Consider the following 11,974-nt stretch of genomic DNA (forward strand, 5'->3'; position numbering starts at 1 on the left):
TTTTTTCATTTCAATATAGTACTCGAAGTTTTAGCAAGAACAATAAGACAACTGAAGGAGATCAAGGGGATACAAACTGGAAGGGAAGAAGTCAAAGTGTCTTTATTTGTACATCATAAGATAGTATATGCAAGTGGCCCTAAAAATTCCACCAGAGAGCTCCTATAGCTGGTAAACACTTTCAGCAAAGTAGCTAGATACAAGATTAACTCAAAAAAAAAAAAATCAGCAGCTCTCCTATATACAAATGGCAAACAGACTGAAAAAGAAATCATAGAAATAACACCTTTTATAATAGCCTCACATAATATAAAATGTCATGGGGTAACTCTAACCAAGCAAGTGAAAGACATGTATGATAAAAAAAACTTCAAGTCTTTGAAGAAAGAAATTAAAGAAGATACCAGAAGATGGTAAGATCTCCCATGCTCGTGAATTGGTAGGATTAACATAGTAAAAATGAATATCTTACCAAAAACAACATACAAATTCAATACAATCCCTATCAAAATTCCAACACAATTCTTTACAGTCCTTGAAAGGACAATTCTCAACTTCACATGGAAAACCAAAAAATCCAGGATAGCTAAACAATTCCGAACAATAAAAGAAATGCTGGAGATATCATCATCCCTGATTTCAAGTTGCATCAATGAGTTATAGTAATAAAAACTGCATGGCATAAAAACAGACATGTTGATCAATAGAATTGAACTGAATACCCTGACATAAATTCACACACCTACACACCAACAAGCACCCGATTTTTTAAAAAGAAGTCATAATTATACAATGGAGAAAAGATAGCGTCTTCAACAAATAGTGCTGGTCAAACTGGATGTCTACATGTTGAAGAATACAAATAGATCCATATTTATCACTCTGCACAAAACTCAAGTCCAAGTGAATCACAGACCTCAACATGAAATTAGATACACTGAACTAATAGAAGAGAAAGTGGGGAACAGCCTGGCACAGGAGGCAGCTTCCTGCCTGCATAGCAGCTACACCACTGTTGGACATACACCACCAATAGCACAGGCACTGAGATCAAAAGTTAATAAATGGGACCTCATGAAATTGAAAAGCTTCTATAAGGCAAAGAACGCCATCAACTGGACAAAGAGGAAATCTCCAGAATGGGGAAAGATTTCCACCAACTCCACATCTGATAGAGGGCTAATATCCAAAATACATAAAGAACTCAAGAAACTAGATATCAATAAACCAAATAATCCAATTTTAAAAATGGAGTACAGGTCTAAACAGAGAGTTCTCAATAGAGTAATCTCAGATATCTGAGAAACTTTAAAAAATGTTCAATATCCTTAGCCATCAGGGAAATGCAAATCAAAATGACTCTGAGAGTCCATCTTACACCTGTCAGAATGGCTAAGATCAAAAATACAAGTGACTGGTGAGGATGTGGTGCAAGGGGCACACTCCTCCATTGCTGGTGGGAGTACAAACTTGTACAGGCACTTTGGAAATCAATATGGCAGTTCCTCAGAAAATTGAGTATCATCAATCTACCTCAAGACTCTGCTACACCACTATTGGACATATACCCAAAGACACTTCATCCTACCACAGGTCATTTGCTCAACTATGTTCATTGAAGCTTTACTCAATAATAGCCCAGAAACTGAAAAAAAAAAAAAAAAACAACAACAACTAAATGTTCCTCAACAAAAGAATCAATAAACAAAATATGATACATTACACAATGGAGTATTACACAGCTATTAAAAAATGACATCATCACTAGGCACTGGTAGTGAACACCTTTAATCCTAGCACTCGGGAGGCAGAGGCTGTGGTGATATTGTGTTCCCCAAAATATTGTGCACCCTAACAAACTTATCTGGGGTCAGAGAACAGAACAGTCACTAGATACAGAGGCCAGAAAATGGTGGCACACGCGCCTTTAATCCTATCATTTGGGAGGCAGAGATCCATCCGGATCTCTTTGAGTTTAAAGCCACACTGGAAACAGCCAGGCATGGTGACTCACGTCTTTAATCCCAGGAAGTGAGCCTTTAATCCCAGGAAGTGATGGCAGAAAGCAGAAAAGTGTATAAGGCGTGAGGACCAGGAACTAGGCAGGTTAAGCTTTTGGGCTTTTAGCAGCAGTTCAGCTGAGATTCATTCTGGATGAGAACTCAGAGGCTTCCAGTCTGAGGAAACAGGATCAGCTGAGGAATTGGCAAGATGAGGTAGCTGTGCTTGTTCTGCTTCTCTGATCTTCCAGTATTAACCCCAATACCCAGCTCCAGGTTTGATTTTATTAATAAAACCTAAATGGATTTAGATTCATGCTACAAGAGGCAAATGGATCTCTGTGAGTTTGAGGCCAGTCTCGTATACAGAGTGAGTTCCAGGATAGCCAAGGCTGTTACACAGAGAAATCCTGTCTCGGAGAAAAAAAAAAAAAAAAGACATCATGAAATTTGCAGGCAAATGGATGGAAAATGAAAAAAAAAAAAAAATCATCCTGAGTGAGGTAGCCCAGACCCAGAAAGACAAATATGGTATGCATTCATTTATAAGTGGATATTAGACTTTAAATAAATATTAAACAAGCTAAAATCCATAGACCCTGAGAGGTTAGGCAAAGAGGAGAGTTTAAGGAATGCATGGGTCTCCCTGGGAAGGAGAAATAAAATAGGGTAGACTTGGGGTGGGTGGGGATGGAAGAGGGAGGGATTGGGTTGAGGGAAAATGGGATGGAGAGAGTGTGTGGGGAGAGATGGAATTGGAGAGCATTTCGGGGGAGGTGTGGAAACCTAGTGCAATGGAAACTTTCTGAAATTTATGAGGGTGATCCTAGACTCCTAGTAATGGGAGTCTCAACTGGCCATCTTTTGTAACCAGCCAAGGCTTCCAGTGGACTGGATGACATTCAATTGAGTTATTGGCTGAGGAGAACTCATGGAGATCCCCAAACAACCGAGGCTGATGCTAGGACAGAGGGTTGCTCTCTAAAAACTCGAGCCCCATTGCTGAGGACAACATCCACACAGCTCCTTGAACATGGAGAGGTCCAGCTGGTGCCCACAGGCAGCCTTCACCCCTACCTTCTAGTTCATCTCTTTGGTGTGAGGAGGTACTCTACAGGCTACCAAAAGAGAACCGTGGACATCATTCCAGCCACAAAACTTTTGACCAACAACCAGTCCAGCCTGCAAGATGTGCTGAAGCAATGGAGGTATAGGATATGTGGGAGTGGCCAACCAGAGGGAGACCATGCCTGATGTTGCTTGCATGGCCAGAAACTAGAGACTAGAAAGCCCAGAGACCTAGGGTAGAACCAAACACAACCTTTCTAAAACAAAACACAACATAACACAACACAACAACAATCAATGAAAAGATCCCTAAGGATGTTCTGCTATACTTACAGATCGGTGCCTTATCCAGTCATCATCAGAGAGGCTTCCTCCAGCAGGAGATGGGAACAGATGCAGAGACCCACAGAGAGACATTATTTGGAGAGAGAGAGAGAGTCTAAATTGGAGGTCTCCATAGGGTCCCTCCCCTCAGAGCTAGGGGAATCCCCTGGAATAGGGGGCTGAAACACTGTAGGAGTCAGAGAGCATGGAGGACACCAGGAGAAAATGACCCACTGAATCAACTAAGCATGGCACTTACAGGCTCCCAGAGACTGAAGGGGGCAAACAAGGGACCTGCATGAGTCCGCACCATGTCCTCTGTGCATAGGTTGTAGCTGTTAGCTTGGTGTTTTTGTGGGGCTCCTAACTGTGGGGGCGGGTGTGTGTCTGACTCTTCTGCCTGCTCTTGGAACTCTTTTTCTCCTGTTGGGTTGCCTTGTTCAGCCTCCATATGAAGACTTTTGCCTTGTCTTGCTATATTTTTCTTTGTGTTATGTTTGGCTGTTGTCTCTTGGAGCCTTGCTCTTTTCTGATGGGAGATGAAGGGGAGTGGATCTGGAGGAGAGGGGAGCTCTGTGGAGTGGAAGGAGGGGAAACTGTGGTCAGGATGTATCATATGAGAGAAGAATCTCTTTCCAATTAAAAAAAAAAAGACATATTGAGGAGAGCATGCCACATGTCCAGGAACAGTTCACAGCATTTAAATCAGAGTCCACTCCCTATAGATGCAGAGAACGAACTGGATCATGGAATACATGGCTTCTAGTTGCCTCAAAGCTCTGCCTTCCTTCAGAGGCCTACACCACCTGCAGCAAATCAAAAAAGCAGCTCTAAACCCAGCGGCCTCTCTGCTTCATCACAGGAGGAGCACGCACCACCGGGTCAAAGAACAGCAAAGTGAGTTGGGTTAGGCTGGGCACGGTGGCCCACACTTTAAATCCCAGCACTTGGGAGGGAGAGGCAGGTGGATCTCTGTAGGTTCCTGGCCAGCCACAGCTATAGCAAGAGCTCCTGTCTCAGAAACAACCAAAAGACTGAGAAGGAGGAGGAGGAGAGAGAGTTCTGGATTGGGGTAGACGCCATGTAAAGAGCTCTCTGCAAGGACCAGCTGGACCACAGGAGGGCAGCTGCTTGGAGGTGTGCAAGCCAGCAAGTTCTTCCATTATAGAAAGTTGTTTCCATGGGGAAGAGAGACTGGCAAGGGAAGGAGGGAACTATGTCAACAGGAATCTTCTGGCAGTCTTCCTACAAGAACTTCTCACTTTTACTTAAAAGGGAAGAAAAGTGCCATCCAGTGTCTGCCGCTGCCTTTTGAAAAACCTAATCTTAGCTGTGGTGGCTCACTGCCATAGTTGGAAGTCTCAAGACCAGTGTGAAAGCCTTTCCTCGTCTACTATATTCTCATAAAAATAGTAGAGAGGTGACTATTCTCCGAGTGCTTCTCTTTTTATTGCCCTTTATGACAAGAATGTGCATAAAACCCCAGGACAAACTGAGGCCCTGTGTCGCAGAAGAAAGCTTCCACGGTGTCTAGGAAGGCACAAGCCAGACATCCAATTTACTCGTGAGTCTCAATTAGAAATGTCCTTAAGCAAATCATCTGTGAGAAACACCAGGTCTAGTGGTGCCTGGGTGTGGGGTGACACTCCAACTATCTTCCTGAAAAACTGTCCCTCTTCCTAATAGGCATCTTGCTTCTTGCCTGCTCTATTCTCTATGCACATGCTTACATATCTGTATGGATAACTACTTAGCCTATTTTAAGCAAATGTAGTATAGAGATATGTGTTCTACAATAAACATCAATGTGTATTATGCAAAATGTTCAAGTTTTTAAAAACTCTACAACAAATTTTCTGGGAGGAAAAAAATTGGCTGTGCCTTCCAATAAATAGGTGATAAACATATTTAAATGTGTTTAAAGAGTAGACCTTGAGACTAGATTCTAGTCACTAGAGTCATATGAAAATACCTTACCCTAAAGCAGTGGTTCTCAACCTTCCTAAAGCTGCCACCCTTTAATAAAGTTCTTCATGGTGACCCTTCCCCAACCATAAAATTATTTTGTTACTAATTCATAATTGTAATTTTGCTACTGTTATGAATCGTAATGTAAATATCTGATATACATGACATCTGACTCCCAAAGGAGTCAGGACTACAGGTTGCGAACCTTTGCCCTAAAGCAAGGAAAGCAATAATGTGACAAGCAGCCATGCTAACAGAGAAAAGGCCAAAAAAGCAAGATGTCTTAGAGCCCAAAAAGCTGAGCATCCCCTATAGAAGAGCGAGCTGATTCTACGAGCAGAATCCTGACTGCCTCCCACGGAGACCATCCAAAGGATACTATGAAAGAAACATAGTAAACCAATCACATTAAATGACGTTTATAATGTTAAAAGATTATGTCCAAACAAAATGAGTACATTGTGGCAAGCACCTAAAAAGGTCTACCTCTCACCCGCCCCCATCACAGTTGTGGTCATAGGAAATGCATTCCCAACCTTGGTCTCGCAGAGTATGTAAATTAAAAGACAGAAGACACATTTATGTGAATGTGTATCTATTTCTGTAAATAAGTCAGAACTACAAAGACTTCCCAGAGTAGTGTGAGGAAACTGGGTGTATCTCCCTTGAATCCACAATAATTTGCAGACTCGAAGGGCTGTAAGCGTTCCTTCAGAGTACGTTTAGTTTCTCAACTGTCTCTGGGGTGTTCTTAGCCTGAGTTTACCGTGGTTTTTAACAACTGGGTTAGCCGGCTGCAAGTTTATTAAGACCCTATTCGCCACAGGCACACTTGTTCAGCCCATCGATCGCCCTTTAAGGAGAGGGCTCAGCAGAGAACACGAAAACTTCAGCGGCGGGAGCGACAGAAATGCCAGATCCCCGCGCGTCCGCGTGTCCCCTGGACATTCCGTTGGGTGACCTGACACGTCATCCACGCTCCTGGTAGGACCTCCTGACATGCCCTCCCGCTCCACCTCACAGCGACACCCTGCGGGCCGAGGCTTCACTCGCGACCCCGCGGAGCGCGCGCCCACGGCCGGGGCCACGCGTGGGCCCTCTCGGCGCAGAAGCCGGGAGCAGGACGCCTCCACGCCGCAGTTCCGACGCTCGAGCCCCGGGGGAGGGCTCGGGAGCTCTCGGGGCTCGGCGGCAGGGGACACCCAGGGGACGGCCCGGACACTGGCGCGGGGGAAGGGGGGTGTCGCCGCGCGCCGCCCGCCCCTAGGCACCGTGGGCCCGCGAAGGCCGCGGGGCGAGCTCGGGACCGGCCACCTGGAGCAGCGCGTCCCCGAGCGCGCGTCCCCGCCGGGCCGGCCGCGACCCCGCGCCGACTTGCACTAACTTTCCGGGGCGGGGGAGGGGCGGCCGCGGCCCCGGGGCCTGACCTGTGCTCAGGTTGTCGTTGATCCTCAGGGGCACCCTCAGGATGTAGACCAGGAAGAGCACGATGAAGAACCACACGGTCCACAGATAGGTCCACGACCACACGATGCAGGACTTGAGCTGCTCCAGGAAGCCCGCCGCCGCCTCGGCCATCTTCCGGCGCGGCGCCTGCTGCTCCTGCTCCTGCTGCTGCTGCTGCCGCTGCCGCTGCCGCTGCCGCTGCTGCTGCCGGCCGCCGCGGCGCTCGGTGTCTGCCGGGATGATTCACCGGCCCGAGGCAGCGCTCGAGCCGCCGCCAGGGCCCCGCGCCCCGGAGCCCGCTCGCCCGCCCGCCCGTCCGCCCGTCCGTCCGTCCGCCGGGGATGCGGCGGGAAACCGCGCGGCCTGCGCTCCGAAGCCCCCGCCGGTGGCCTTCGTGGAGCGGTCACGTGGGCCCGGTCCCTGCACACTCCCGGGCCATTTATACTTCTTATACTAGTATTTTAGGAGGACAGCCCGGGCGCCGCCGAGGGAAACCACTGACGTAACAGCTCGAGCGTGGAGTGCGCTTCCGAGAGCCGGGCGTGTTCCGCACTTTGTAACGTCTCGGTGAGAGCCTGCAACAGTTGCCAGCACCCCGGTTATAGACGTGGGGAAACTGAGGTGCAAGGGCCATCGCTGCAGTGTCTACCTGAAGGTGGAGCCAGAATTCAGTGGCAGTCAAGAGTTCTGGAATGCAAAGGTTTAAGGCTCTGTTTCTCTCGGGACTCTGGCTTAGAGGCATCAATAAAACCCAGAAGAGCTAGAAAGAAGATTGGAGATGCACTCCTGGTCTGTAGGCCTGAAGGGAGATCTCCTTGTGTGGCTCCGTTCTGGTTTCTTTTATGTCCTGTTTTCTAGCAACACTTTGAAGGGGTTTCCAGGGAAATTGACAGCATACGTATTTCTTCTTATCCTCCTTTCTGAGTGATCACCAAATGACTCTTCCATTTGTTTCCTACATAGAAGCAATTCCCTAGGATAAGTTTGGCATACTCGATCCGAACCTACTGAAGGAAAAAAGAAAAACAGAAACTGTGAGCATTTTTCTCACGCCTGCATTAAATAGTGCATTTTATACTAGGCTTTAGATGACATCTCCAAGTCTGTTTCTGTTCATAAATGATTAGACTTTTAATGTATTCAATGTTAATGAAGCAAGCGCAGGCTGTCTATAATGTCTATAACCAAGACATTAAAATTCATCACCGAGCAGAATATTTTATTATTTATTGGCTCAGCCATTAAAGGCTAGGCTCACAACCAAAAATATTTATTTTATTATGTTCAGGCTCAGAACGCACTACTTCCAACTATGACACTTTGTGCCGCCATGCTCGTGCCTTGAATGAAGGAAATTGGAAAGGCCTCAGAAGCCAGGTATCTCTGAGCTGCTGTCCTTCCTTCACGCCTGGTTTGCCTTCCAAAGCAAAGCCAACTCCCAGAAACCAAAATTCCTCTTCTCCGAGATGAATTGTAGAACTAGAATGCTCTCCCTCAGGCCAAGCCATAAAACCTGGGAAGATCATGTCTCCTTCCCCCTCCTCCCTTGAAGCCCCTCATTCTAGGACATACTGCCTCATAAACCTCGGGAAGAAGGAATGTTCGGGAGAGGGGAGAATGTGGACTGCCCCCTAGGCCTCTCACAACCACATACCTGAGTTTTGTCGGGTGGGGGGTCTTTCAGGCTTGGTCTCTGACAGCTCCTGTGTCGTAGAAGACATTGGCTAAATGCATTCATCACGCTTTCCTCTAGTCAGCCTGCTTTATGGGAGTGTGGGTCGAGCCCGTTAGTGGGTTTGGAGAGGTGTCACACCATTGCGCTCCTACAACTTTCCAAACAGATATTCCTGGAGGGTCCAGTCTATCCTCTGTTACTTACCATTGCCTCTCCTGGTGTGCTCCTAGAGGTGGAGGTGGGAAGTGAAGATATGCCTCTATGCTAAAAAAAAAAAAAAAAAAAAAAAAATTTTAAAAAGAAAGTAGAGTGTGGTGTGTTACAACCTTCAGCCACTTCAGCTAAGGTGGAGTGCGGACTATATACAGAGACAGCGTTGAATACCTAGGACTGAGTCTCATTTTGAAGGGCCTGATATCAACACTAATTAGTTATTTCAGTTGTTTGAGGTTATACACAACCAATGCAGATGTAAGTGGGATTTGAAAAATATTGGGATACAGTTGATGGAATTAAGCATGACAGTTTCAGGTGGTAACTCAATTGCACTGAGGACTAATTAGTCTATTTGGGCATTGTCTGTGAGGGTATTTCCAGAGATTGATAAATGAGTACATTCGGTGGGAAATGTTCACCTTCAGTGTGTGTAATTACCATTCAGGGATGTGGAGAGGATAAAACTAGCAAAGAATGTACACATCTCCCAGAACACCTCTTCTATTGTCCTTTGCTGTGAGAATTCCAGGCTTCCTGGACTCCAGGACCAGTGCCACCGTCTGGCCTTCAGACTCTAACTGTAGGTTGTAGCATGGGTTGGTTCCCATGGATCATGGCTTTTGAAATTAGACTGAGCTGTGCTACTGTCTCTCAGGTTCCCCAGCTTGTACAGAACTCTCATACTGTATAATGTATGAGCCAGTTCCCTAGTAAGTCAACCTCTCTGCTTTTCTTTCCATTTTCAACTGGGCCTGAAGACATCAAGATTCAGCACACTTCTGTTTCTTGCCCAGCCATAGCCTTTAGTTACAGCTTGATTGTTGTACACAGGGAACCAGGCAGTGGGTTCTTACCACCCATTTTACCACCACCACCATTGTCTACCTAAAGTATGAAATCTAGATGGTATACAGCACCTTTAGCAGGACACTTCGGCCGACCTGCTCCATACTACTCCTTGTTATATATGTATTTCTCTGGCTACCCTTCCCAGCCAGGCACTCTGTAAAATTGCCTATTGGGAGATTTTTCCGAGACTCTCTTGATGTACAACCTCCTCTGACACACGAGTTTGATCAGACCATCAGAATACTGGCCCTTTTCTAAAAGGTGCAGCACCAGAAGGCTTAACAGCCACTACAGCATCGGCCTACAGTACTGGGCCCTATTCATGATTCTGCCATTCACTAACAGGGTGCTCCTTGCAAGTTGCTGAGTGTCCCTGAGCTACAGTTTCTTCATCTGTACAATGGGTTCCCTTGTGCCTATTCTTGAAAGGCTTTGGTGCAGATTGAATGAAATATTTACCAGTAGTGCTAAGCTTGACACCTGGTCCATAGCTTCCCCTCTGTTAGTAAATTAGAGCCTTTAGTATTAAGCCATTGTGATTAACTTTAGTTTTCTTCACCTCCTAATGCATACAGTACTATTTGGCACATGGTACATGTTCAATAAATACTCAGGTCATTTAAAGGAATGAAAATTCTACTATATCAAAACAGATTCAAGATCTTACATTTTATTTTATTTACTTATGGTATTTTTTGTTGTTTGTTTAGGTTTTTGAGCTAGGGTTTCTCTGTGTAGCTTTGGAGCCTGTCCTGGAACTCACTCTGTAGCCCAGGCTGGCCTCGAACTCACAGAGCTCTGCCTGCCTCTGCCTCTGCCTCCTGAGTGTTGGGATTAAAGGCGTGCACTGCCACCACCGCTGCCATCACCACCACCACCGCCACCCGCCAAGATCTTAGATTTTATAAATGCAGTATGTTCCCATTCCTAACAAACATTTAACTTAAGGGTAAATTTTAAGATTTAATGTGTTTGCTTTATGGTAAGATACTTTGAATGTTTGTTTCATGGGCATAGCCATACCTGGATTCAGTAACATCAGTTAAGTGACCATTAATTCATAGGAGTTGTGTCAAAACAATATATTCCTAAATTCTTCTAAGATTACTTATTATTTACTACATATAGTCATGCACTGCATGGTGAGGTTTGGGGAAATGATTGGACCTCATATACAACGGTAGTCATGGCAGCATATTGTACAGTGACATTTTAGCCGCGTTAGTGTAAGTTCACACTGTGATACTTGCACAATAACAAAATCGTGTGATAGTAATAGATAATGTTTAGGCATGCGGGGGCATGTGCATGTGTTTTCGAGAGTTTGTGGAGGCCAGAGGACAATGTTGGGTACCGTTCCTGTGGAGGTTTAAATGAGAATGGCATCCATAGGTCATATGTTTCAATGCTTAGAAGGCCTGTTTGGGAAGGATTCGGAGGTGTGGCCTTGTTGGAGGAGGTGTGTCCCTGGGGGTGGACTTTGAAGTGATTAGAGTCATCCCAGTGTGCCTCTCTGCCTTCTGCTTGGGTATCAAGATGTAAGCACTCAACTGTTTCTGCCTCCATGCTTTCACCTGGCTGTCATGGACTCTAACCCTCTGGAACTGTAAGAAGCCTGGTTAAACGCTTTCATTTGTAATCTGCCCTCTAAGTCTGCCTCTCTAGGCTTCCACAGTGCTGGGATGACAAGTGTATACCAGCATGCCTTGCTTTGGTTAGATGTTTTCTGTGTATGAACTGAACTGAGTTTCTCATCCTTGAAAGGCAAGAGCTTTTCCAACTGAGCCATCTCCCACAATGTCTGTTGTATTGATATCCGAGTGGAATAAGAAACCAATACTTACTATCAAGAGCTTCAAAAGTACTTTTAAATCTCTTTTATTTGACTTCTAAGTGGCATCTGATAGTATCTATGTTGTAACAGTTTTTGGCTGTATATTTTATTTGAAAGCAGTGGTTCCCAAGCTGGGCAACAAACACCTTTAATCCCAGCACTCAAATGGCAGAGGCAGGCAGTTCTCTGAATTTGAGTGTGGCCTGATCTACAGAACAAGTTCCAGGAAACCTAGGGCTACACAAAGAAACCCTGTCTCAAAAACAAGAAAAAACAAAACCAGTGGTTCTCAACCTGTGGGTGGTGACCCCCATGAGGGTCACGTATCAGATATCCTCCATATCAGATATTTACATTATGATTCATAACAGTAGCAAAATTACAGTTTTGAAGTAGCAGTGAGATAATTTTATGGTTGGGGGTCGCCACAGCATGAGAAACTGTATTAAAGGCAGCATTAGGAAGGTTGAGAACCACTATATTAAAGTCTACCTTTATGAGTTATTTTCATAGTTCATATACTATTTAAACACCAGGAACAACTGTTTTGATTTTTTGTTCTGTTTGAAAAAATCTCAACTATGTTCATTAGTG

The 11,974-nt window shown here is 45.4% G+C and overlaps 1 protein-coding gene across 2 annotated transcripts in view; it reads right to left on the reverse strand.

The window, feature by feature from the left end:
- Positions 1–7,107, reverse strand: part of St7 (suppression of tumorigenicity 7) — a 241,731-nt gene extending 234,624 nt beyond the window's left edge. For both annotated transcript variants that reach the window (XM_036180992.1, XM_036180991.1), the window contains exon 1: positions 6,788–7,107. In XM_036180992.1, coding sequence (XP_036036885.1) covers positions 6,788–6,938 — 151 coding nt within the window. In that variant the 5' untranslated portion in view covers positions 6,939–7,107. The remainder of the gene's footprint in view (positions 1–6,787) is intronic.
- Positions 7,108–11,974: the final 4,867 nt, after the last annotated feature.

The sequence above is a fragment of the Onychomys torridus genome, chromosome 3 (assembly GCF_903995425.1).
Source record: "Onychomys torridus chromosome 3, mOncTor1.1, whole genome shotgun sequence".
NCBI classification, from domain to species: Eukaryota; Metazoa; Chordata; class Mammalia; order Rodentia; family Cricetidae; genus Onychomys; species Onychomys torridus.